This window comes from Seriola aureovittata, chromosome 11 (assembly GCF_021018895.1).
Source record: "Seriola aureovittata isolate HTS-2021-v1 ecotype China chromosome 11, ASM2101889v1, whole genome shotgun sequence".
Classification (NCBI taxonomy): Eukaryota; Metazoa; Chordata; class Actinopteri; order Carangiformes; family Carangidae; genus Seriola; species Seriola aureovittata.
In genome coordinates this window covers 15,685,411-15,712,018 of record NC_079374.1, presented here as the reverse complement: position 1 = coordinate 15,712,018, position 26,608 = coordinate 15,685,411, and the positions used below count along the sequence as shown (strand labels likewise).

At 38.4% G+C, this 26,608-nt stretch overlaps 2 protein-coding genes across 9 annotated transcripts in view; one reads left to right on the top strand and one right to left on the bottom strand.

Annotated features, from left to right (window-relative positions):
• Positions 1-2,329, top strand: part of fmnl2a (formin-like 2a) — a 50,743-nt gene extending 48,414 nt beyond the window's left edge. For 2 of the 7 annotated variants that reach the window (XM_056388767.1, XM_056388762.1), the window contains one exon: positions 299-2,329. In XM_056388767.1, the coding sequence (XP_056244742.1) occupies positions 299-408 (110 nt within the window). In that variant the 3' untranslated portion in view covers positions 409-2,329. The remainder of the gene's footprint in view (positions 1-298) is intronic. The other 5 variants (XM_056388763.1, XM_056388768.1, XM_056388769.1 and 2 more) reach the window with 3 other exon arrangements.
• Positions 1,663-16,431, bottom strand: prpf40a (PRP40 pre-mRNA processing factor 40 homolog A). 2 transcript variants are annotated; one of them, XM_056388771.1, is made up of 27 exons: positions 16,373-16,431; positions 14,924-15,004; positions 14,619-14,762; positions 12,401-12,484; positions 11,782-11,800; positions 11,662-11,681; positions 11,484-11,525; positions 11,214-11,324; positions 10,870-10,990; positions 10,545-10,569; positions 10,125-10,340; positions 9,788-9,893; positions 8,313-8,377; positions 8,042-8,206; positions 6,865-6,973; positions 6,534-6,684; positions 6,276-6,409; positions 5,951-6,065; positions 5,573-5,664; positions 5,332-5,448; positions 4,606-4,743; positions 4,283-4,378; positions 4,107-4,193; positions 3,887-3,977; positions 3,733-3,794; positions 3,476-3,631; positions 1,663-3,207 (listed from the first exon to the last, which is right to left on the bottom strand). In XM_056388771.1, the coding sequence occupies exons 1-27, from the start codon at positions 16,373-16,375 to the stop codon at positions 3,118-3,120; spliced, it is 2,640 nt and encodes an 879-aa protein (XP_056244746.1). In that variant the 5' UTR covers positions 16,376-16,431; the 3' UTR covers positions 1,663-3,117. The 2 variants fall into 2 exon arrangements, with proteins under 2 accessions (XP_056244746.1, XP_056244747.1); XM_056388772.1 differs by lacking the exon at positions 14,924-15,004.
• Between the last annotated feature and the right edge of the window lie 10,177 nt (positions 16,432-26,608).

The following is a 26,608-nucleotide window of genomic DNA, read 5'->3' as shown; positions in this document are numbered from 1 at the left end:
TTACTCTTTGCATTAGTTTCTTGACCTTTTATTAATCATCACAGATTTTCTAGATTTCTGGCAGAGGCTTACAAGTCAAAACCCCATGGCTTGTCTCAGTCATAATACCCAGAGACAGCTGGACCTGAGGGGCTTTTTTTTTTTTTTTTCCTGTGTAGACCTCACGCTGCTTTCAAAGACAGGCTACCAGCACTATGAGCATGTGGGCTCATCAAATCACCCTGACAAGATGACTGACAGTTCTTTTATCCACTCCACCCCACAAACCCATCCCCTCTTCCCCATCCTCCCCTCTCAGATTTGAGGAATCAGCCTTACAGGCGAGCAGACGCTGTGCGGAGGAGTGTCAGGAGGCGCTTTGATGATCAGAACTTGCGGCCGGTGAACAACGGCGAAGTGGTCATGTGACGAGGGAACGGTGTATGTGCTGGAAGGGGGAGGGGAGGGAGGGGGGTGAGGATGTGAAACAACAAGAGAAGGAGAGACAGTAGGTTGGATGCAGAGCGAAGAGGGATAAGTGAAAGATGACAAGTGTTGTAGCACCCATAGAGATGAGTATGTATATATATTACATAAGAATACATGTTATTCCATGTCTGTGGTATTGTAGCAGCTTTTCACTATGAAGGACTGGGACATGTACAGGACTGAATTTAAAGAAAAGTGTCTGAAAGGTTGGTTGAGAAACCTTAGACAAGCCAAGTGCCTGAACTTATTTTTGTGGTGTAATGTCACGTCGTCCTCCGTTTGTCTGATAACTGTTTTTAATATCCCCACTTCAAGCAATACGATTTGACCTGGCTTTAATTTGAGGACGTGTAAAACTGGACTTACGGTGGCTTTAAGAGCCACATGAACAGATGCTTCCTTGGAAACATAATGTAGAATGTATGGGACGTGTTCCCTTTAGCTGTTACAAATATTACATCTTTTAGCGATGAGTTTGACACCCGGTAATATCTCGGTACATTTCGGTGCTCTCTTCCATTCCTCTTACTATACAAACATGCATCTCATCTTTTACTACAAGGGCTGATGATCAGGCAGGAAGAAAGTGGAAATAGAATAATTAAAAATCTATATTTGTACTAAAGTTAGTATAAGGTAGATGGAAAAATGAATGAAAAAGACTAATTCTTTTCAAACAAAACCAGGCTAATGTGAACTGTATATATCAGACCGCTCCATACTGACTTCTCTTCACCACAGTTAGTGAATCAAGTCTGACTCTAACTCTTAATCCATAAAAGAGGCTGTCTGCTTACTTAAAACTCTGCCGTACATTTCTGTAGCAGCACAGCAATTTGACTGGTTTCTGGGAACAAATTAAGAAGCAACATAAAAAAAAGTTTTCTACCAAGCATAGAAACTGCACAAAAGATACTGAATCCTACTGGATGATTTCATTGTCAAAACTGGATATAACTTAGCATTTTATCTGTGTAAACTTTTTTTTTTTTTTTTTTTTACAGGTTAATCATATTCCTGGCTACTGTGTCTACTCACTTTATTGTAATTTTAATGTATAGTATTTAACCACTGAGAAGATTCCTTTAAGCTCATGTTTCCATCTAATGTGTGTCCACAGTCATTAGAACACAGCGAAACAAAAGTACACAACACAAAAAGTTTCCTAAATGTACAGATATTTTGCTACAAACCTTTTTTTTTTTTTTTTTTTTTTTACTTATTCACATTACCAGATGGTTAACATTGTACATATTGTTTAAACAAAGGTTTGCGTTGCCTTGTGCTATACAACTTGAATGTTATTTTAACTTATAGTTTTTGTTTCCATGTTTGTATATTTAATTAAACCAAATGCAGCCAGGAATCTACAGTAGTGTGTTAAATCACGTCTCATGTCGTGCAGGAGGATCACTGAGTTTGCTTGCGGTGTGCGTCACAGGTGCATCAAAGCCAGGTACAACAACATGCGACATGTTGTGATTTGCAAGTGTTCAAACATTTGAACTTTATGGCCTCATTGTAATCTATTACACTAGTTTGTATTTGTTGACCTGTGATGCGCTGGTTTTGTGGCTCAGTGATGCAGCCTGCTGACTTGACTATAATCATCTCCACTGAAGCATGTGCTGCCGTACATCTGCTTTTCTCTCAACTTCACCCTCTGTAATAGTGTCATATCTCTAACTGGATAATACTGGCATGTTTTGTTTTTTTTTTACTTTCACCAGAAATGTATTTTAGGCAGTTTGTGCTCGTTACAAAATAACGTTTTTTTTTTTTTGTTTTTTTTTTTTTAAATTAGGTGATATGAGATTTTCAACAAATATGATGAAATAAACTATTTACATTGATTATAGAATTGTTTGTCTTGAAACTGGTGATGGTTGAGATTTGACAGAACTCTCAATATTATTACAAACAGACTGCTATATTTTCACATCTGGTAGAGCATGATCTGATGGCGAACTGGCTCCATTTTTAGGCCACATAATAATAATATAAATATAATGCTATTTCTGAAGGGTTTAGTTAGTGGGTAAGCATGTCTCAAATATAAGAAATTACATGAAAAAATAAATAAGAACCTTTGACTTTGACCGTAATGAACACCATAAGTATCCAATTGCAGAAGTAATCCATTGAAACAGTTTTATTACATTGAACTACAGTATTTCGATTTTAACATAATGCTCCAATTGAAACCTTTTTGAATCATTCATTGAGAACACAGCTGCAGCGGGATCAAATCAAATATTTCCTGTTATTTCTGGACAAGCCTGTTTTCTTGCTACATTTCCATGTGAGAGACAGTCAGTCGGACATTAAGATATGCTTTTAATTGAATATAAAAATGATCAGCAATGGAAAACATGTACAACTACAGTCAACTAAAAAAATGTTAAAGCTAAAAAAAGCAACAAAAGGACAACCTGATGTTTAACGATTGATCAGCTGTTGCTGATATCAAATTATTTACCAAGTGAGTGTGTAAGTTCAGTGTAGCCTATTCCCATTAAATACCAGTGGAAGATGTTATCTCACAGTCAGTCCAGAATGGTGTGACCAGTGCAGTCAGATGAGCTTGAAGGGGAATGCATGTTTGTAGAAGTGTACAAATACCACAAAAGAGCAGCAGAATTGTGATCATCAAGGTGCATCCAGCTGTTCCAGTAAAGTTCTTCTCCTTTTCTCCAGCTCTCCTTCACTCAGCTCACTGCCTGATGTATCCCAGCCACCCTGATTACAACACAGGAAAACACAAAGACTTTGTGATGCAATACACTGTGAGATATGCAAATTAACTGGACAAATGTAACATTTGTAAAGAAAAGAGTGTATGATAAGACAAACTTGACTTAAATTTAGCAACTTTTGTCTCGTACTCGTATTTTCCACACACAAAAAAGGCCAATGCAGCACTAATTAAAACTAATTTTTTCTAAAACATACTTTAAAACACTGGTTTGCTGAAATTAAACTTTATCTATTTACAAAGAAAACTAACCTCCTCTTTGGCCGCTTTCCTTTTAGGAGACTTCTGTTTAGAGTCGGAGCGAGATTTCCCCCGAGACTTGTCATTCTCTTTATCTTTGTCAAGGTCTTTTTCACGCTTCCCATCACGCTCTCTTCCTTTCTTCTCATTGTCAGAATCTGGTGATGCCTGTTTGTCACAATCACAGTCAGTGTGCATACGAACACAACATATACCTTCAGATTATTTATACACAATAAATAGATTTTGGTGGTGTTCTGTATACTTACAGACTTGTGGCGTCTCTTCTTGCCCTTCTTCTTGTGCTTCTTGGATTTCTTATAGCTTCTCTCTGGTTTCAGGAGGAAAATGTCAGTAAATGTCAATTGCACTGCACTTCTCCAATATGATGATAAATGATGAGAAGCTGTGAAACCCACTCACCAGATTCTCCACTGGAGGAGCGTTCCGAGGGGGATTTGGACTGTGACCTCTTTTTCTTCTTATGATATTCCTCATCCTCAGACTCTGAGCCCTGTCAAAAACATTTAAGTCAAGTAATTTAGACATCAAAGCGGCGTGATGGGGGAGCAGATTATTGATTGCTAAATTGTTTGCCCACAGCTCATTGTCTCATCTAAGCACAGTGGTGAGGAGTACTGACTGATCGAGAGCGGGAACGTTTCCTGTGGTGCTTCTTGGACTTCTTTGAGTGCTTCTTTGCCTTTGAATGGTGGTGTTGGCATTCATGCTGTTGAAATAATAAATACTATGTTTAACACCACCATCATCCTCATGAATGATAGATTCAGCCCATTCCCACTGTAATGACAGCCTTACCTCTAAGACATGCATGAAGTCTTTGAAAATCCTCTTCCTCTCCGACTCCAGAGTGACGTCTTCAAAGGCAGATTCTTTTAAGAATCTCTCTCTTACCTGAAATGTTAAATTGTGAGTCATCACAAAACATCAAGTAAAATGATACGACACTGAGAACAATAAAAACTGAAGACACCACCTACTGTTTTACAAGTAATTTAGAAATCATTAAAACTAAATAATGGAGAGGGGGATATAACCAGAAAACAGGCGGTGCTGAAACTATAACAATATTGATCACATTTAAAAAAAAAAAAAAAAAAAAAAAAAAAAAAAAAACTTACTCCCTCCCATGTAGCCTCTGGCTCCAGCGGGGGTGTGGCCTGTTTCAGCATGTTCTTGAAGGCTGCTTCTTTCCTTTTCATCTTCCTGGCCTCCTCCTTCTCTCGCTCCCTCTCTCTGGCTTCAGCCTTCTCAAGTAACTACGCAGAGAGAGGTTGCAAGGTGGGTTAAATTAATGATCACAAACGTTGAAAACAAGAAAATTAGAAGAATGCTGTCACATAAAGCTGAGTTTGAAATTGTTTTCTACAATGTAATATGTTCAACTTTGCTCACAAGTCAAGTGTAGTGACTTATGAGCAAGTAAGTAAAGCTCAAATTACACTTTCAACTCAGTACCTGGCATCTTATCCTGTTACCATACTTTGTTTCCCAGCATCAGGGCACATCTTTAGACACTACACTTCACCTCTACAATCGAATGTCATCTAATACAGCTGTTCTGCCTTTAATTAATCTACCTATATGGTGCCCGTTATGTTCAGGTCCTTTTTTGTTTGGTTTGTAAATTATGTTTTCACAGTGACGCCATAGTGGTGTTGATGCACTAGACAACGTTATATTCACAGGTGTTTCCTGTCCCCCTTATGTATGAAATGGGGATGACAAAAAATTTGAAACACCTCAGCTGTGAATTTTTATAACTTTGACAGGTGTCCTTTAAAGTGGCCACAGAATGATGTGAAAAGCTAGGGGGGAAGAAAATGTATGTAGGCCAGGGAACTTACACTGTTGAAGGCCAGCTTTATGTTTCCTGCATCCAGTGTGGTGGCTCTCTTGTCTGAGCTGATGACTGATCCAAAGTCATCAAAGCTGGTATTAACTTCAACCAGGAAGCCTTTGTCCTGGTGAAGGAGAGAAGGGAGTGAAATAAAATAACTTGTAAAAATATAACTATATCAAAACAAACCTCTCAGATGAGACATTGATATGCGCAGATGTACAGTGTACACTTTGCTATAATCTCACTTTAAGAATATCTTTGATGATCCTTTTTTCATCATGGTAGCGAGCCTTCAAGTCTTCCACATAGAATTTGAAGAGATCCAGGGGAGTGGAACCTGAACAGTAGACACCATAGAGTAAAAAATACTGTACATATTGTTTCATGCAGCAAAAAATCTATTAACCAACAATGAAGCTAATACAGAGTAATACAAGTAAGTACAAGAGAAATGTAAAGTGACTGGGATAAAAAATAAAACTTGATCAACAGTGCACTGCTGTGTTTCATACAGTATTTACATCCTGTGTATGCTTTATTTCTGCGTGTCACATCCACGTGCTTCAGAGCGTTCAGCTCACGCGGACGTGTGAAGCCACATGTGCTGTGGCCTGCTGTCTTACCCGGCTGGCCCAGCATGTTGGCAAAGCGGATGTCTGAGCTCAGGGTTGGGTACATCTCCATCCAGGCAGACATGGAGTGAAGCTGGCCGTGGTCATGGAGCTCATCGAGAAATTTCTGAGAGAAAACAGGAAAATATTTGAAATAAGTGATATCCCATGTTTAAACAAATAGAATTTGTCCTTTTTATGATTTGTTGTAGATAATGATTAAACTAGCAGAACAGCTGATGTAATAAACAGATTGGAACTGCTGCAACATTTTTTGCAAAATGAGAAATCAGACCAGTTCCTTCCATTACATTTGTAAATATCCATTCCCTCTCACCTGGAAAGCCTCTCTGTTCTTGCGCTGTCGCCTCCTCTCCCTGAGAAGAGTTTTCTGTTTCTCTTCCTCCTCCTCCTTCTCCAGTGCCCGGATGTGCTCCTCAAAACAAATCAGGGCATCCTCCTTGTCCATATCTGTCAATAAATAACAACACTATCAAGAGGGCTGCATAGAACCAAAGTAAACTGTGACTATCTCAGATATAGTGAGGTTCACATAGAGTAGATAAAACTAAGACATGAATTTCTGCGCTCATACTCTGCAGCTCCTCATCTTCTGCAAAGGTGGGGTTGTCTAGCAGGTACTGCTGGGCCTCAGACCAGGTGGTGCGGTAGGTGACATTGGCCATGTTGTCCAGAATGTTCTTCAGAGCTTCCCAGTTCCTCTTTCTCAGCTGCTTAGCTTGCTCCTGTTGGAACAGAGGATGAAACCAGGATGTTCATAGTGCCAATATTCTCAAAGCTCCCATCTTCAGGTAACATCATCTAAGAGATGAATGATTCTACATCATTGAGATAAACATGCTGACTAAAAATCTTTTCAAATACTAAAACTTGGGAGGACTGTTAACTGTAGATCAACGACTTACCTTCTCTTTCTTAGCGAGGTAGAACAACACATCTTCATAGATCTCCAGCCTGTCTCTCTCTGGAACGCAACTCCACACCTCAAGCTCACCAAACATCTGTTCTGCTTTCCTGGATTACAAGTACACAAACACAAACACACATATTTAGGATATTTTCACACAACCCACATGAGGGCAGCATTTCACAGGCCAAATCTTCCTTTAATACTTTTGTCATTAATGCTTAGTACATCCCATTAGATACACAGTTATGTAGAGTTATTAAAAAAATTAATGAAATTAATGAAAAAAATTTAAAAAGTACAGTTGAACTTTTTAGGAAGCTGTCTTTCATGATGTGCACTGAACATTTAATTTCCTTTACTGCAGCTCCAAACTTGATGCTCAGGAGTCAGAGGCTGTGGTTGACCGCAGAGAAATAAGCTTTTAAATGCAAGGAGACGCACGGACACACACACGCTATCAAACAGCCATGCTATCACTCTCCAACTGCCTGTTGTGTGCCATCCCAGATTGCAGCCCCAGTGCCAGCCGAACTCTGAAACTGGCTTGTTGTCAAGGTCACCAGTCAATCCGTCCGTCCCCTCTGTCCGTCACAAAGACTTTCACCCCAATGCCAAACCAAAAAGTGCTGGTGAACTGGATGTCACACGCAAGACCAATCATCAAAACTGCAGCATTTTACAGTTATGGGCCTAATGTTTCAAGGCATATCTGCATGACACATATTTATTGTTGAAAAAAAAAAAAACCTTTGAACCAGCAGAATAAGGAAAATCTTTCTTTTTGTGTCTGACATCTCTATTGCTTTAAGTGTGAAACTAATTAAAAACAGCAAGAAATTGGATAAAACAGAAGGTGGTTGATTAGACTGAAACCCAAAATGTCATATGCACCTTCACCCCACCATTAGAGCTAGCAAATCACTTGAGTCTGTTCACTCACTAAACTGTGATATAGCAACATACAAGGTTCAACAACAGTGTGATGAGCTCTAACAGGTCACAGTAGTTTAAGTGGAAGCTAACAGTGTTGTAACTACATGATGGCGTGCATAAGCCATAGATTACCTTTCAGTCATCTCATCTGCATAATCATATTGACAATTCGCTGAAGCACAAATTAATACAGGGGGAAAAAAGACACACATTTATTGTGGGATCACTGCAGCACTTACTTGTATCTGGTGGTAGATGTCATCTTCTCGTGGTTCTCCAAGAACCTCTGAAAGGTCTCTTTGGACTCCTTGTATTTAATTCTTGCCTCCTCCTTTTCTTCCTTCTCTGTCTGGACTTTGTAGGCATTAAACGCCTGCTTCTTCTCACTCAGTTTGGGAAGCGCACTTTGTTGATAAGGAGAAGTAAGAAATTTGAGTTTACAGATGGGCATTGTTCTCACCTCCTATTGTACAGTAGAAAGGATAAACTGATAATTGGAGAACAGTATACCTGTAGCGCGGATCATTGATAATCATTTTCATAGCCTGTTCCCAAGAGGAGTTTGAGGACACACCCTGGAATAAAGACAAAGTCATGATGGCTTTTTAGCTCAAACTAAACCGTTAAATTTACATGAAATTTGTAACATAAGATATAAAAACATTAGATCAAAGAAAATAAATGGTTCTATTGTCCTCAGAATGAAACACATTGAGTTTACGTCTGCCGTATGAAATGTGCTATATAAATAAAACTGACTTGACTTTGTTACAAAAAGCACATGAGGCAGGAGGAGGAACAAAGAGCTGTGCTACTTTGGCTCCTAGAACTCAACATATTTTCTTAATTACTAATAGATGCTGGGTTAAGAGGTGTGAAGTGGCAATAATTCAAAGAAGTGCCCCTTCTGCCGCTCTCCACTCCCAGGGAGTGACTCCTTCATCCATTATGAACTGATTCCACCACATGCCTCTGTCTTGTCAGCTGTCACAGTTATTCTAACTCACTGAGGCATGCCACTTTCTCTCACTGTCTTAATCCCAGCCAGCCCCGTGCCTTTGATCCAATAAAGCTAATCATGAAGACAGAGCCATTAAGATCTTGCAGGAAATGGCAAGCAATCTCAGAGGAGAGCTTTGTGCACAAAATTAAAAGAGCCTAAATATAGCAGCATTCAAGGTGGGTGGTGCTACGCCACCTTGTGAGTGAACACACAACACATCCAAAGCAACAGGAGGAGAACCTTAACAATCATGCTAAAACCTCCCAGGGGCTCATGAGGAAGGACAGGGATTAGATCCAGATCAGAATGCAAATAACGTGCTGGTAAATACATCAGACATTAGGAGAGAGACGGAGAAATTAATCTTAACAATAGACCTTCTGTGTATACTGGTGTAAAACTCAACCATTAAGCACTTGTTAGAGTTACTTTGATGAAATTATATGAGGCTGACTTCTGGACAATGACTTTGTTTATACAGGTAAACTTTAGTATGGTTAAATGTTAACATTTTCTTTGACTCTGAGGCCACATTGTTATTATAAGAAGCAGCCAAATTATCCTGACTTTATCTGAACAGAACAGTTTTAAATTTTAAAACAACAACCATATAATCTATGGCAAACTACAGCCACCTTCATGACAATTTGTAGGGATCCTGTAATATTTGGCATTACATACTGAGCTCTATACTACATACTAAGACCTATAGTCTTAGTAGCTGCAATGGCACATGGAAAATGAAATCTTAAAATTTGTTTGACCAACCAAGCCACAACTAAAATCATATTAATGGATCCAAGTATGTCGAGACCAGTACACTGAAAAAAGCAGATGGAAGTTTTTGTATTGGACCTGTTACATGTCATCTAACATAATCATTCATTACTTCCCTACACAGACAGTACAGCCTCCGCACTGTCCTTCACAGTGTGGCCTGTAGTTCAGCTACAGGTTAACCCCACTTGAAAATTTGTCTAACCTTCTCCTTCAGCAGCTCTTTGAAGGCCTGCTTGGCCTCCTCTTTTGTGTTCCACTTGTACGTCTTCTTCTGAAGTTCTGGTCGTTCTTCCTTTGTTACTTCAACACTGAGGGTAAAGGAAGGATGATATTTGATTAACTTAGCTGTGCATTTAGGACAGCGACCATTTATCACACCCACTGACCTACATTAGACGAATGAAACACAAAATAGACCTCCTCATTCATGAATATATTAAGTTGAAAGTTAATCCCTGTGACCCTATGGTTTGGCTTGCTGTATTATGTGTGTAGGACTGAAGATAGTACCTGTGTCTGTATCAGACATCATTGTTTACCTGGCTGTGGCCTCTGTGGCAGCTGAGCTCTCTGAGGACGTCACAGGTGCATCTGCAGTCTTGACCTCAGGTGTGTGATGCACGGCCGCCTGGGACAGGTGTTCCTCTGAGACTGCGGTTGCAGTTTCCGCCTCCATTACGGTCACCATAGTGGCTGTATTATCTGCTTGCACTGCAGGAGCCGTGGTGGTGCCAGGGGCCGCTGCCTCTGTCGATCTGAAATCAGAGCATGATGGTGAAGCCACATCCCATGATTATAGGAACACTGGGACAATATAACTGACTGGGATATAAAATGAAAGTACAAATACACAGCAGTGTTAATAATAAAATAAACAGGGCTTTTAATGATTATTGTATTTGTTGTTCATAATACAAGATGTTGCAGTGAAGAGTATCCAAAGGTAAACAAGCTCTTACCCATTTTCCTCTGCTTTGATCATAGCTGGAACAGACAAAAGGAGATAGCTGTCAGACTACTTGTTTTCATTTCAAAGCTGACTACAGATAAGAGACCAGCACAGAGATAAATGTACTGAAGGGGCCACCATGTGCTACTGTATTTGCGCTACCTGTGCTTGTACATCTGTGATGCCCAAACCCCTGTAATGCCTGACGTCATTCGTTGAACAAGCCAGTAGCCTGCCACTCATCATGCTGTTAAAAGCTCATCCATGGAGCTCAGGATGGAACACCACTGCCTTTCTCACTACAGGTTTGACATCATCAGAAAGCAGCTCTTTACCTTCCAGGTCCTCCAGCTCTTTGGGTTTGGTCCATCTGGACTCCTTCGTCTGAGAGTTGTAATAATAAGGCTTCCCTGTGTCTGACTTGTATTCCTTCCAAGGGCATTTAGACAGCATTTGCTAAAAGCGGAAAAAAACAGAAAAGGGAAGTCAGGGATGTCAGTTGGGATGCAATGTTCATGCTAAATACAAGAAAGGAAGACAGAGAAAATGGGAAAAGGATATGTTAATTTTTTTGTCGGGGGGGGGGTAAGTGAATATGTAAGTGCATATATAAATGGTTGGTTTGAGGCACTTAAGAAGAAAGTTTAAAACAAGTTATGTAAGTGATAGCAGTTTGTACTTCTGCAGGAGATTTGAGTTCATCCGGTTTCTCCCATGTGGACTGCTTGGTCTCTGTGTTGTAATAATAGGTCTTCCCATCCAGTGATTTGTGTTCAGTCCACAGGGACTTCTGAGGAGGACAAAAACAACAAAATCAGCTGTTAAAGTATTAAAAGAAAGAAACAGCAAGAAACCATTTCACCTTGGCTCAATTTTAATGCTTTTACAGTTCCCAGTCAATATTGCCAAATCTTTCACATCAATCTTTCCATTTTCATTCTGCACAAACCTTCTTTGGCTGTTCTTCCTGTGGAGAGCCATTTGTGGTAGTCTGCAGAGACGAAGGAACAAATGAAAGGTTGTCAGACTGCAGTTACTGAGAAGGCAAAATACTGGAGCTAATGTAGAGAACTCAAAATTGTAAACTTGCAATTACTGCAGTGAAAGAAAAATTATATTACACTTACAGCTGTTCCAGGTGCAGCAGCTGTGAGGATAAAAACACAAATTAGACTGAACCTGTACTTCTACTGAACACAAAATATGCAAGAATGTGATTTAGAAATCATTTCAAATAAGGATCTTACCTGTGGAGTCAACACCAGGCTGCGGAAAAGACAATTTTACCAGTTGATTATTTTCCCAAGAAAAACTACATCATCACATCTGGGAATACAGACTCATTATTCACAATACACAGTAACTGATAAAGAGTTCCTAATGAGTACAAAACTCCACACCCTAAAGATGCAAAAATAGGCTTGGGTTGATAAAGTGTATGTCTTATGATCTCTGAAGCAGCCAGGGTGTGTTTACAATAAATATATCAGAGTGCTCATTTGCATAACTTGTTTGCTACTCAGTAAAAAAGAAAAATTAACAGAACATCAAAAGTGAAGCGCTCATATGTTTCATTATATTTACTCACAGCTGTACCAATGGCAAAACGAAAAAGTGACAATAAGGCACAAATTGAACGCAAGTGTTCATTTTCATCTTAATCAGACACTATTTAATTATGTTTTTCACCTTTTTCATTTCAATCTGTGTTTAAGAATGTAGAGTTTTTTTGTGAGTGACTTCAATTCATATCTAACAGAAGTGTTATATGGTGTGCGAGTGCTTCATTTAGCATTTCACAGATTGCAGTGTATTTTTAAGAAGTGTGAAGCAGAGCACTGGTGAAAAAGTAGTGAGGAGAGTTACCGGTCCCGTTGGTTGTACAGCCGCAGCTGGCATGCGAGGGGGCATCATCATCCCTGGCATCATAGGTGGCATCATGCCTGGCATCTAATAAAAGAAACATCATGAAATATTCATCTGGCATTTCCATACCACCTAGTGCAGGCACAAGTATCAAGACACAGTGTGAGACAGGGTGTTGGTGTCTATGTGGAAGGCTGCTTGCAACTGGGAGAAGAAGGTGAGAGTGAAACGGAGTCTGCTGTGCTTATTTATGGTGTGATGCCACAGCTTTGCGATCTGTGAAGCAGCAACACACCAAACTCCAAACTACATCCCCACACCATCTTTTCAGACTTGTGTTGCTGGCACTTTGATCAAACACCGCCCTGTGACAGGATCACATAGGCTTGCTAAATGTGACCCATTTTGGCTTTAAATAAATAAATACAATCTTTAAAAATAGTAGTAGTCTGTCAACCAGTGGCAGAGGTTTAACACAATGCACAAGCAATATTCTTCAATTAAGTGGCATCTCTTTGGAGCACTATGAGCTACAGGTCTTATATAAATTCATTTTTGAAAATGACACATGATCCAAGGGTAACCTGAGCACAGCCAGACCAGACTCAAAATAGACCCTGAGATAATTAGGCTCGATCCAAAGTGTGGTTGACCTGCACAGACCTTAACAAAGAGAGAACACAAGCACTGGTGCAGCATGATGCGCTATCAATTAATTCAATCAATTAACAAGCAGCTACGGTGGAAAAGAGCAAATATACGAAAGAAAACTATTTACATATTTAATTTCTGCGACTCAAACTCCAAAGAGCTGTAATTTATTAGCTACTGATTTTTCTAAAATAAGCTCAGCTTCAGTTCCCTTGTCAGAGCAAAGCTATTAGATGCATTGCCTCCTTATCTGATTTGGTTTATCTCCCTTTCAAAGATTGTTTGAATGATATGTGACATGAGTTCAGTATGATGATCACTGTTACTTTGAAAACTTTTATCTACAGCCTGTTGCAAACCCAGCTGACACTTCAGTAGCATCTGCTCAAATCCAAACACACTTGCTCTCTGAAAATAACAAATACCATAGAAAAAAACTAGTCAATAACAAAAACTGATAAATATGAAAAATAAATACATTGAAAAAAATACAACAAACTAAAGAGAATGAGAGCTGTGATGTCTCCCTTTCTTATCAAAACATAGTTTTCTACACGACCAGAGCTGATACCACGTACACTCCGGTCCATTCAGATCCACTCAGGAATTGGACATATTGACATATATTGAGACATAGACCCAAGATCCATGGACATAAATGGAAAGGCTACCCAACCCAATTAGCATGAGTAGAATTTGGACACGGTCTAACTTGGGCTGTGGGTCGAGTTTCATTTCCTTACAATCATGTGAACCCATGAAAACCTAGCTATATGAAATCACAGCAAACAACCATATTCAAAATATAATTGATATTTTCCAATATTGAACATATTAGATACATCTCTTCTATAGAGAAGAGCTAAACAAACAAGGAATGTTTAAAATAACCAACACATGACTGAGATAACAGAAACCATTTATAACAACTTGGATTTTATTTTCATAGGACTGAAAATTGGGTTTATAAGTTATGATAACATTGTAATCACTAAAGTAATTTCTGAAACCTCACAACAGTAACATTGCTAAAAATACGCCCAAAGGGCAAGAAACAAAAGCAGTCACATGATCAGACAGGTTGAAAACAAGCCAACAGTTCACTTGATTAGCTGCCACTTTATTCTGAGGTAAAACCAACGTGAATATACCTGTAATGTTACTAATCATCCCTCACTGCACAGGAAAAAAATCATGAGTGCAAACATCTACAGAAACTACAATAGGTCATACATAAAATGGACATCAGTCTGTAAACTACGATGGACATTTAACATTTGCCTTCTCCAAATAATTCTGACTAACAGAGGTTTGTTCATCTGACCATTATTGTGTCATAGCCTATCCAACCTTTTTGATCAACGGCAGAGTTACTTAGCTACTTGTCAGGGGCAAGGCAGTTACATACAAAAGCTTATCTAACCTGTCTGTATGGTGGTTTGAGATTGATTTTGATTGAGAACAGGATGAAATGAAAGGAGCAGCAGAAACATGGGCCACCAAGCCCCCATACCTTACAAGTAAAAAAAACATATACACAGACCTATGAGCTTCTAACAAGACTCACCTGTCCCATTGGTGGTGCGCCCATTGGTGGCATTATACCAGGGGGAATTATACCAGGAGGCATTGGAGTCATGCTGGGAGGTCGCTGTCCCATAGGGGGCATACCCATGGGTGGGAAATGCGGTGGTATTCCTGGTGGTCCCATCTAAATGAAAAAATGGGGAAAGAAAAAAAAAGATGCATTTAATTAAATGAAACATTAATGACAACCTTTAATATTTACCACATTCGGTTTTCGCCCTATATGACAACTGGAAAGAAGAGGAGGAAAGCTAATTGGCATAAATATCTCTGTCACTGACTTACAAATGGGGGAGGTATCCCTGAGGGCGGTACACCTGGATAAGGTGGCGCTTGGCTCGGGCCATTATTAGCCTCCGATGAAGACTGTCATGAATAAGAAACACCACACAGAGTTAGTGAACTCACAACAGCCAGTGGTGTAATAATTCAAAACAGCTTTTAAAATATTGTTAAATTAGATTTTCTCACTATATTATCATCAATACTGTTGTTGAGATAAAATAAAGTTTTATAATTAGATGTACAACTTAAATATTATTAGTTATGTCTAAGGATGAGGACAATGAACTAAATGATGCATTTCATATTTACAATGAAATACGATCAAAGGAGTACATGAATATCGGTTTTCAGAGTTTTAAAAGAGGTTTGACAAAACATAAGACATTTCTCTCGGTATAATGCAAAACAATTCAACAGCAACACAAACTGTAGCCTCCAAAATCACCATAAAGTTTCATCAATACCTCTCAAAACTGTTATCTTGACATACACAGCTTAAATCTTACTATGCCTAACGAAGATGAAAATAAACTTGAAGACATGCACCGTATTTCGTTCTGTATGAACAAAGAGTTTATTCATTTTCAAAAAAAACAAACAAAAAAAAACAAAAAAAAACTTTATTATTACCTATAATCATGTGTATGAATCTGGCCAGCCTAATTCATTCACTTATGAACAAGTCCCATAGAAACATGTAGTTATTTTAGCTAATATCGCTGAAGACTCGGTTACATGAGATTTTACTTTTCTGGGGTTTTATGTAAACGATGGCGCGAATTCATTACCTTCACCAGAAAAAAACTGAATTAACGTAACGTCACTGTTAGCTATAATGTTAGCTGTATGTGACAGGTTGTCCAACAGCAGGTTTGTCTTTGTCCTTTTTAACCGACGTTATTACTCGATGATAACACACATGGGCATTTTACCTATAAAACCGACCTTTGCATATGAATAATGTTAACTTGCAAGGAACCCAATACCGTGTAAAAGAGTGTTCTCTCTGAATGACTGAAGACTCTGTCTAAATTCTGGTAAGAATAAAGGTTTAAAGCTAACATGGGAGCTTCGCTAGTCAACTATTCGGCTAGCTAAGTACACCGTTTAAAACCCATGACTTTTAAGTTTAAGAATACCTTTACATGCATCTACAAATGATATATACACCCAAAAGTAACTATATGTAATACTTTCTACTATTGTTATACAGAAAGTATGAGCGCCAGGACATAGTCCGCACCATGACGATATGTGTGTGCCGCTATCGTAGCTTAGCGCTAACACGACATGCTAACCCGTGAGGTTCTAAGACAAACAACTTTATCATAGCATCGTGGAGGCTAAGAGTCGGTTATTAATCAAATGGAAATCATTCACAAATAAACTCTTAACAGTTTCGACTTTACTTAATTGTTAATAAACTATTATTTGAATGGCTGTACTCACCATGTTGACGAGAGGGTAAGAGCCTCCTAGAAACTTGAGAGCCTCCCAACAACGAGCGAAACGATTGGTTCAACTCCCTCCTGATGCACAGAGGTCAAAGGTAAAGATTTTGTAGCGTTGCTCTGCGCTGGGAGTGCGCAGAAATGCGCAATAACAGCCAGCAGGGTGGTATCGTCATTTTTATAGTTTCAGGAAAATACAATATACAACAATATATGCAACAATGAGCCCTCTCCACGAGAGAGTAGCAAACATCTGCCGAGGTCCGACGAATCCAGTAAGTGGACCTTGAGTTTTTCTTCTCAAATGCAACAATTTAGTCTGTCTCACCTGGATAAAAAGATGATGAACTAATTATAAATGATATGCACTAATACATTTAGATACTAGTATAAAATAAGTTAAACAAGATCTATAATGATATAAAATATGGCAAAATTAATTAAGATCATGTAATAAATGTAATAGGTACATTCAAAAGATTATAATTAGATGTTCCAAAATCAAACAGAAAAAACACAAACATAGACATGTAGGCAAAGAAAGATTCAACCAATCTACATAAAAACAAATAAACAATAGGACACAAACATGATAGTTCTACACATTGAACAGGCAAGTAGATATGAAAATAGCATTTAACAACAAAAACAACAGCTGGACAAACAAATGTAGATATTCTGAATACAGGTCAAAAAAGTACAGGACGCTGATGTGATTAATAACTGTACTGTACAGGTGGCGCAAAGAACATTGGAATGAATATTGTAAAGGTAATACAATAAAATATACAGGAGTTGCCTTGTGTGGGCAAGTAGTATTATTACTTTCCTATCAAAGCATTTTACTTAAACTCACGAAAATGACTGTTTAAAAAAGGAGGATGCTATGACATAAAATTATTGGGAAATGTGTATTTAAATCCACTTATTTACAAACCTCACCCTGCACTTCCTTGTACATGATAAAGAATTCTTTGCCAAAGAAGTTATTCTTTACACTGTTACAAGTGATTTTCTCCCCTGTTATCTTAGACGTCATAACAGGTGCCCGTTTCAGAGGCTGGATTAGCTGGTGTTCAGACAAAGCAAAATTACCTTGGTGTATTGGGGATCATTTGGAGAACTGGTGGTGATTTTCCAATTATTGGCTTCTGTGACACGGCTCTCCTCGCTGTATGTGGCTGGAATGATTCCCTGTGACTATAGGAAATTAGAAAGTGCTCAGTTTACACACTTTTTTTTACCTCTTTAAAGTGCAATTCACATGAATATGGTCCTCACTCTTTTCCTTCTCCTCTTGCTCTTGCATTTTGGTCATATAGTTTTCACAAAAAAGCAATCAGTTGCTCACTCATTATGAGGGTTATTCACACAGAAAATTAGTCTGGTCTGTGGTCTAATGAACACATTGATTTTCATTTATTGCTGTTCTGTAGAGATGCCATGTACACTGTGTTAAACATTTTGAATGATAGTGGTATATATTCAACATCTTTTCAAAATAAAAAACTGATATTACATCTTATCAGTATGCCGCTCTCAGTGTTGCTGTTTACTGTGGAGTTGTCCCTGGGATTTGGAGTGTTATTGGAGTGTGAAGCATGCAACAAAGAGTTTGGGAACAGATGAGCCCACACTTGAGGTAGACTGCAATAAACTCTGATGCATTTACTGACAAGTGCAGGAGAATTCCCTATCCATTCTCTTAACAAGACAAAAAGACAACAAGGCGACAGTGAGGGGCAGTGATGGATTGAGCTTCAACCTAATGATGGGAGTCAGTCATCCGCAGTGCATCACTTGTCTTCAGGGAAACAAACAAACATAAAACCAGCCATGAATCAACACTGCTGCATAGCTGCAAATATTTTTGGTTTGACTGAATGCTTTAAAAGACATTGAAAACGAAAACATTAGACTGTTTTAGCCTTTCAGCTTTTAATAGGATGTCACAAATTCAGTTTTTACAGAATATTAATTATTGATCTTTGAGTGGACAAATCACAGCAACTAAATTATTATTAAAATTTCAGAATTTCTTTGTAAAATGTACCAAACATACAAACATGATGTGCAACTAGAATGAGAGCGTTAGTCAATAGGTAATATAAAAGACAAACGATGGTAAAACAGCTTGCTGTGGTGCTATGTCCGAGTTCTTGAGCAAGAGACAGAGGCCCTGTTACCAGCAGGGGTGCTAGCTGACAACAAGTCCTTCCTGCAGAGCACAAGTGGAAAAGATTTTTCAGACAGACATCAATAAAAGATGTCTTACACAAATCAAATACCATTCTGACTTAAGTCTTTGGATTGATATTTTTATTGATCTCACCATCATCTTTTATTTAACATTCATTTGCTAGTAGATGAGTAATGATGATCGTTTCTCAGCAGATTCCATACACCCCAGATATATGCACAAGGCATTTATAAGCTTTGGTGCTCTATTTATATATTCGAACACAGTTTGCCATTCCCTTGTTGTGTGTGTGATTGATTCACAATATATGAGGTCGTCAATGTTTGCCTCCAGCCATTTTACCCAGTGAGCTTTGAGTCCAGCATGCTGCTGACCTGCCTTACAGGCACTCCTCTCTCATCTAACAATTGGCTTCCTGTCAACCATGCTCGCATTAACTATCAACAAAGCACGGTATTGCATTTGCAGCTTGCTTTTCAATTTCCTCTGTAAAAATAACAGAGCCAGAACAGCTCTGAATTAGGTTATATTAGTCTGTATAGATTTTTTTTTTCTCAACTAGAGAGCTTTTACAAAACAAAGGTTTATATGAGACATTTTTGAGAAAACTGTTGCAAAAGAGAAGTCATGCAGACTTCTCTTTATGATTCATCAAAATCTCTTTAATGTAGTGAAGATTTCATGTGTTCACATGACTTGGGATAATTTTCTCTCTAACTGAAGCCACACTCAAGTAGTTAATGTGATCAGTGATGGACTTAGTCGCACATTTTATGTAAATGACAGCCAAGTGTGGTATATCTTTAAAATGATACCCTTTGTACAGTACCCTGCTCTCAGGAAGTAACTTGTCCTGACAACATATTGGATAAGTAACATGCCTTTCAAAAAAACAAAACAAGGACTTATTGCATAACCCAACCTCTTCTTAGTTTTTTTTTCGTTGCTTGAGGGGAACATGTTTTGTCTAAAAGCATTTTTGTCCTCTGGGTGATTATTGACCCCTGTGCCACATGATCAATGCAAGCATGACCTCTAGGCCAAAAAAAAATCAAACATTATGACAACATGCTACAGTCAGTCTGGGCTATTTGTGACTTCACATCGTACTGCTTCTATCAAACCCTGGGAATACAAATTTGAACCTCACCTATATTGAGCCTGCATAGTAAATTTATCACAGGAGTTGAGAAACTATTTTTGGTAAGATTTCTCTCTGGGTTGTAATTATCTCGCACGAACACACAAAGCTGTTGATTGCTGAGTAGCAGCTATTCACAGTCTCTTGTTCTGAAAGAGATGCTGATTTTGTGGATATCAATCACGCAGGTCAAAGGGTCTACTGTACTTCTCTTTTGCAATGCCACACACACACACACGCACACACACACACACACACACACACACACACACACACACAAATTTTTTTCAACTTTTTCTGATGGAGATGACAGCAAACCTATGACCATGATGTCAAAGCGCAGCAGAAAAAAAGTATGAATAAGATATGGCTGTTGAATGTCATAGTAAATGTCAGACTCTGTATATTCTGCCTTTCTTGGTCTCTTTTTACACTTGGAAATCTCTGTGGAAATTATTTGTCGCCTGAGCAACATGGCGGCTCAGGAAGATTCCCTGCCTCGGATATGAAATCTCCTGTCTGATAAACCTGACATCATGCTCAGCACTTGTGAGCTTCTGCTGAATGTGTTCTTCTGAGGACTGTGTGTGGGCACTTTGAGAGGATCTTTCAACGCATTGTCATCTGTCAGAAAATGAATCGGTTAGGCTTCTGCTGACAGGTTGTTACTCAGAAAGTGAGGGAGGCTGTATGTGCATGTGTGTACAAAGATGGACATGGAGAGACAGCTGAGACAGCTGAAATGATTCCGTTCTATTAGGCCCTGCAGTTACTGATGTAATTTGCTTAGCAGTACTGATAAATAATCAATAATCAGTTCTTCACTTTTAGAAATACTGCATACTGCATGAAACTCTCAAGTGATAGCGATAAGGGATGGTAGCGCTTTGGGGTTTGAATACTTTTATCAATAAATAATCAAAAACTTATGCAGTAGTCTTAAAGGAAATGTTATTGGCAAATTTGTATTTGCTTCCTTGCCAAGCTTTGGAAGATCGATTACACTCATGTCTGTCTGCTAAATATGAAACATACTGCAAGCAAATATGAAGATAGCTTGGATACTTCTAGCTTGGCTCTGCCCAAAGGTCAGAAAAATGTCTGCTTACCTGTTCCTCTAATTCTCACTAATTTAAGGTATAATTCAACATTTTTGGAAATATATTTACCTCCTTACCGAGAGCTAGAGGAGACGATTGATACCACTCCCACAGTTACGGTAAATATGAAACAACTGCTAGCAGTAACTTGAAAAAGCTAGCCTTGCTCTATTCAGAGGTAAAAAAAAAAAAAATCAGATTTTCCCACACCCTTAAAGTTCACTAATTTAATGTGTAGGTGGCATTTTGAGCGCATAGATGAGAGAATTGCTACCTCTCTCATGTCTGTACATTAAATATGAAGCTACCACCAGCAGACGTTTAGCTAAGCACAAACACTTGAAGCTGGTGTGGCTATGTTCAAAGCTAAAACACACTTACCAAACCTCTAGAGCTCAGTTATTAAACACATTACATCTTATGTATAATTTTTTTATTAATTCCTAGTGACACTCATACGGCTCTTCATGTGATAGTCACTCCACTTTCTCAGTGCATTAACAATTGATTTTAATGACTGGCATCAGACATGCTGGCATCAGAAACGCTTACAACATGGGGTGAAAAGTTGCAACTTTAGACGATGAAAAAGGAACCCATTCAGTCTTTCTTCAGTCATTCAGTTTGTGCAATATTTCTGGCCGCCACCATTTAGAAACATAGGATAAAATATAGTTTCCTGTTTGATGCCTCTTGGTGAGTGGTTTTCATCTGAGGACTGATGTCCAGCTGTGGGCGCTCGCTGGCTGCTGTGTCTCTGGCCTATAATAAGAGGAAATGGCTGGAGAAAAAGGAGGGAGCAGTGGGAGCACAAAGAGGATGCCAGGGGATTTATGTGTGATAGCTGTCTTCGAAACGGGCCTTTATGCTCCATGTCCTTCGTTTCAAATTTCCGAAAGAATATCCTGTCGCTGCAGTGTGTTTTCATGATTGTGCTGGTGGAGGCTTTATCAGGAATGCGTGGTTGCTGCATGGAAAGTATTTTAGCTTGTATGAAACAAATAGTGTTATATCTGAATGTAATATGACTGCTACATCACTATTTGAAGTATTTGAGAAGTTTCATAAACATTTGCTGCAGGTGGTTTTCTTATGAATCTCCCCAGGTCAAGTTGGTTTATGATAGCTTCTTTGGTGCTGTTCAAATAACCTTTTCTTGCTTTTTTTCCTCTGAATATTTCCAGATAAGTACCCACCTGTTCTGAGCTAGTAAATTTCTTCTAAATGTCATATTTTTATATTCGAGATTAAAAAACGAAAACTCCAAAATTAAATCTCTTGGAGCCAGCACAACCAAAACTATATGCATAAACTCTTAAAGATTTTCATTTTGAAGAAATAAATAGAAATACAACATCAAAATAAGAGTTAGGCTTTAGGAAATGTCATTATGTACATACTAGAAATGACTGATGTGGATGTATAGCAATGTACGTTAACAGCTTATTTGTCTCCCTGCTTGCTTGTTCACTCCATCATATATTCAGCAACATGAAGCTCATTCTTATTCCGTCTGTGCAGTATTTTAAATCAGTTTACCAGGTCTGTATTTCAAATGGGAAAGCACTTTACTTAATGTGTGCATTACGCATCCACATATTACAGCGTTGTACTAAACACCACAGGTTTAATTAAAACATGAGTTCTCCACCAAGCTAGTTCAACGTCACATATACTAATAGTCCTTTAAACTATGTTCAAGAGCAGGATGAATATTTCAGCCACAGGATTTTTTCAGCTTATCTCAGCAAAGAGCAAGTGAGTTGCGGTGTAATCTCTGGATCAGCTATGGCTTTTAACCACCCTCACCACACTGTTCCGGCAAGATTACTTTGAAATGTAGACTGCTTTCAAAAGAGTAGCCAATTTAAACTCATCTAATGTTAGTCCTATCTCCAAGGAACAGCACAGGACTTTCTTATCCAAAAGAGGAGAAAAATACCCAGAATCGATAAACACATTGACTTCCGCTGCAGAATGTAATTGCTGTTATATAGTCCCTCCCCTCTTCACAGAACATTGTGTTCAGGACATGAATGAGCGGTCAATTAGCTATTACAGTGCTCATTTGTCTGTATGTAATACCCTGCTTGTCAGTCAGACACAGTGACTCCATGGGAGATGAAGATGATGGCGCTCACTAAACTTTATGGATCTAAATGCATGTGAGTCGTCTCGGCACAGTGCAAACAATTATGGGAAAAAGATTCACGATCATAACTATATGTAGGACTGATGTGGCATCTGTTTGTGAAACTGAGCGTAGCTGTTTTTGAAAGACTGCTGAGATTAGGTGGGGAACCAACATCAGGTGTAGAATGAGATACAGATCCCAGAGGGCGCCGCTGTGGGAAGTGTACTGTAAAATGGGGCAGCGATGGCAGGTTCATCACACCTTGTTTAATCCCATGGTACTCGACAAACTGGATATAAATATACCGAAAATAAAAAAATATTCTCATTCAGAGGAACCATTTGACATGTGTTATGTAAGAGGACTAATTCTGTAACACACTGGAATGCCTCTAAACATCTGGCAATACCAATTAGACATGCAAGGCTGACCACTTGAGCCACAAGAGAACAGAACATTTTGTTTTGAAGTTTTGTTTAGAGAAGTTCATCTTTTGAATATATGAAGGCATTTTGTTGTGACATATATAGAAAGGGGTCTTAACATTAACATTAGACTTTATACACTTTTTGTAAATCGCCACAGCTCAGTGTGTTAGAAGTACAGGGGGATTCCAAGAAACATTATCTTTAAATCACATTTCACCACCAGAGTTTAAGTACAGCCTCACAGAGCAGCTAGTGTGGCTGTAGACTCTTAGCTCTTACTCTTGTTTTGTACATTATCAAATTGTGGAAGGAGTGTAGTTACATTTCATGAAGGTGCAGCGTGTTTTGAGAACAGCATCAATTAAAAGAATAATGCCTGCCCACCGACTCCAAACCACACATTTATTTAATTAAAAAAACGTTTTGATCCCAGTTGGATCTTCCACAGGTTCAAAGCAGTGTTATAAAATTGTCACAGAAGTAGCAATAAACTTACTTTTAGCAAGAGAGAACAGTGCTGTCAAACCTTTTATATAATGATTTAAAACATTTTTTTTCATTAAAAATGTCATTGTGTGAGTGGCCTGTCATGACTGCACCATTAAAATTGACAGTCAACAATGGAATTTTAAATTGAAGTATTACTTGTATCTGTTGCTGTGGCATTATCTCAGACTTTTGCTATCAGTGGATGGGAAATTCATTTCCCACATCACATTTCACTTGTGTCAATGGTAAAGTCAAAACATTTTTTTTTTCAGTTCATGGCTTCTATTCAATTACACTTTTTTATAAAAATTTATTTATAGGGATATTTTTTCTTTCAGCTCTATTTTCTGACTTATATTGAATACCCAATTTCAAAGCCTCCCTGGGGCCCATGAGACCCTCAAAGAGTCAGACAGATCCATTGTCCTCCCAGATGTGGTGACTGACACAGCATTATGATATTCAGTTAGCTGAAAGCACCTGCTCCCGATCTGTAATGAATATGCAGACTTTGCTTCACAAAAACCAAATGGCAAAAACCTGAGAAAAACCATGAGCCCAGGCACAAAATAATGACATCATGTCTGAAACACAGGTGGGGTGGCTCCATTTAAAATCCCCCACCACTTTAACTTGCTGGCACATTTGATATTTCATTAAGTTGACGCCTTAAACTGCCGCTGGAATGTGATGAACCAATTTCATGTTGCTCTCTGCAGCACTCTCTCTGCCAAGGTTTGTTTTCATAATTATTCCAACCTACAATGCAATTTTTCTCACTACATGGTGAAAGGTCATTTTTATTTTGTGGTCAAAATTCATCAGTGAATAATCAGAGAGGTCACAATTGTGAAATCACATTATAATCCCAGCTCAGACCATGATTTGTTTAGTTTTACTGGGTACCAGCTGCACATTAGAGATGGCACTTAGAGGTTGTTCTTGTCTTGGCAGCACATTTATATGAATGGCATGATGAATTAATTGACTATACTTAAACATTAATAAAGACACATAACGTGTGTGTGGAATAGATTTTATCTACATGTAGAACCAGAGTTGTTAATAATGTAAGTGTTTATGAAATTTTTGCTGTTGTTGTTTTCGCCTGCAGTATAACGTACCTCACGCCAGGAAGACAGCGAGTATCACTAGTGAAAGAACAACAGGTGACACCACATAGGAAGTACAACTGACCGTGTTAATGTCGCCATAAAGTTCACATAACATTGACAGTTAGCCCATCAGTAATTTAACATTGTCTTGTAATTATGTATTATATTAGCAACACTCAGACAGATACTATAATGGCTAGCTTGGTTAGCACTCAAATGATAGCAGAAAAACTAACACATCAAAAATTATAATTAATGTATTATCCAGTGTATAAAATATCAGACAATCAGTCATTATTCCATGAAGCCCAAGTTAACTAATTCAAATTGCTTCATTTTGTCTTAACAGCTGTCGAAAATCCCAAAATGTTGAATTTACTTTCATAGAAAACTAACAAATATTTTTATTATTAACCAATCAGCAAATCAGTTCAGCTCCAGAACACTGGTGCCTGAAGAAATAATGAAACTGCCACGTACAGTGGGGGTCATTAGGGACCCAACAACAAATCTTTGCCCTGGGGCCTGCTAGAAAGTTCATCTGGCCATGATGCATGTTTACTATCTATATTCATGATGAAATAATGGTGCTGTGGGGTCATTACTCTCTCTGGAAACTACTTTTTAAGATCAAATATATGCTATATTTGTCTCTTGGTAGAATGTAGCAGATATCCGTTTTGATATCTTAACTTTTCAGTAAAGCTGTCACCCCAGCCAGATTCTCAAGATCTTCGAGATGCCTGTCAATGTTTTCTTGGTCACAGGTCTGGTAAAATGGTACTAGTAAAGGAACATTCATCAGACCCTAACTTAACCTAACCAAACTTTAACCACATAGCATTGTAAGACCATGAAACAATTCTATTTTTGAACCGGGAGTGGCGACTTGTTCGAGGAGACACATCAGAAAATGCACACATGTCATTCTGAGACATGGACCAGTTGTCTTGTTTAACGTTTGATGTTTAATGTAGTGGACTTGGCCAGCCAACAGTGTTAATGGATGCTTCAAAGGCAGCATTACATGCAGTATACCTCCAATTTGGGATTTTTTTGTAATGCAATATATAGAGATGCTGAAAAGAATAGCAGAAGGAGCGCAACTAGAATCTCCTGGTACCTCAGTTTTCAGATCCATTATACCTGCTGTGCAGAAACAAGCACAAGCAAATGTGTGAGTGAAACAATGAACAAAAAAAACAATCCAAGTAAATGAACACTGTGGCAAACTGTAACATTTTTACATGTATTGTATTTTACATGGCATTTTTATTGTTATTGTGAAATTGGCTGTTTACACAGTTCTATAGAATGAACATCTGCATCAGTGTTTTTTCTTAGCAACTTCATTTCATTCACTTTATTTCAAGGAACCTGTGAAATATCCCTTGGAACCTTGTTGTGTGTTTCAGAACAGTTGCGTTTCACATCAGTAATCACAAGTGACTTCAGAGTGAGGTGAGAGCTTTTATCTGTGCTCTGTGATTAGAGGAGTGTCATTACAGAGGCAATTAGCGATTTGTTATCCAAACAATTAAACGTTTTCATGCTGATAAATATCACAACTGTGTAACAGACAACAGAAGTTAGAGGACAATATTTAATATTGTTGATGCTCTCCATT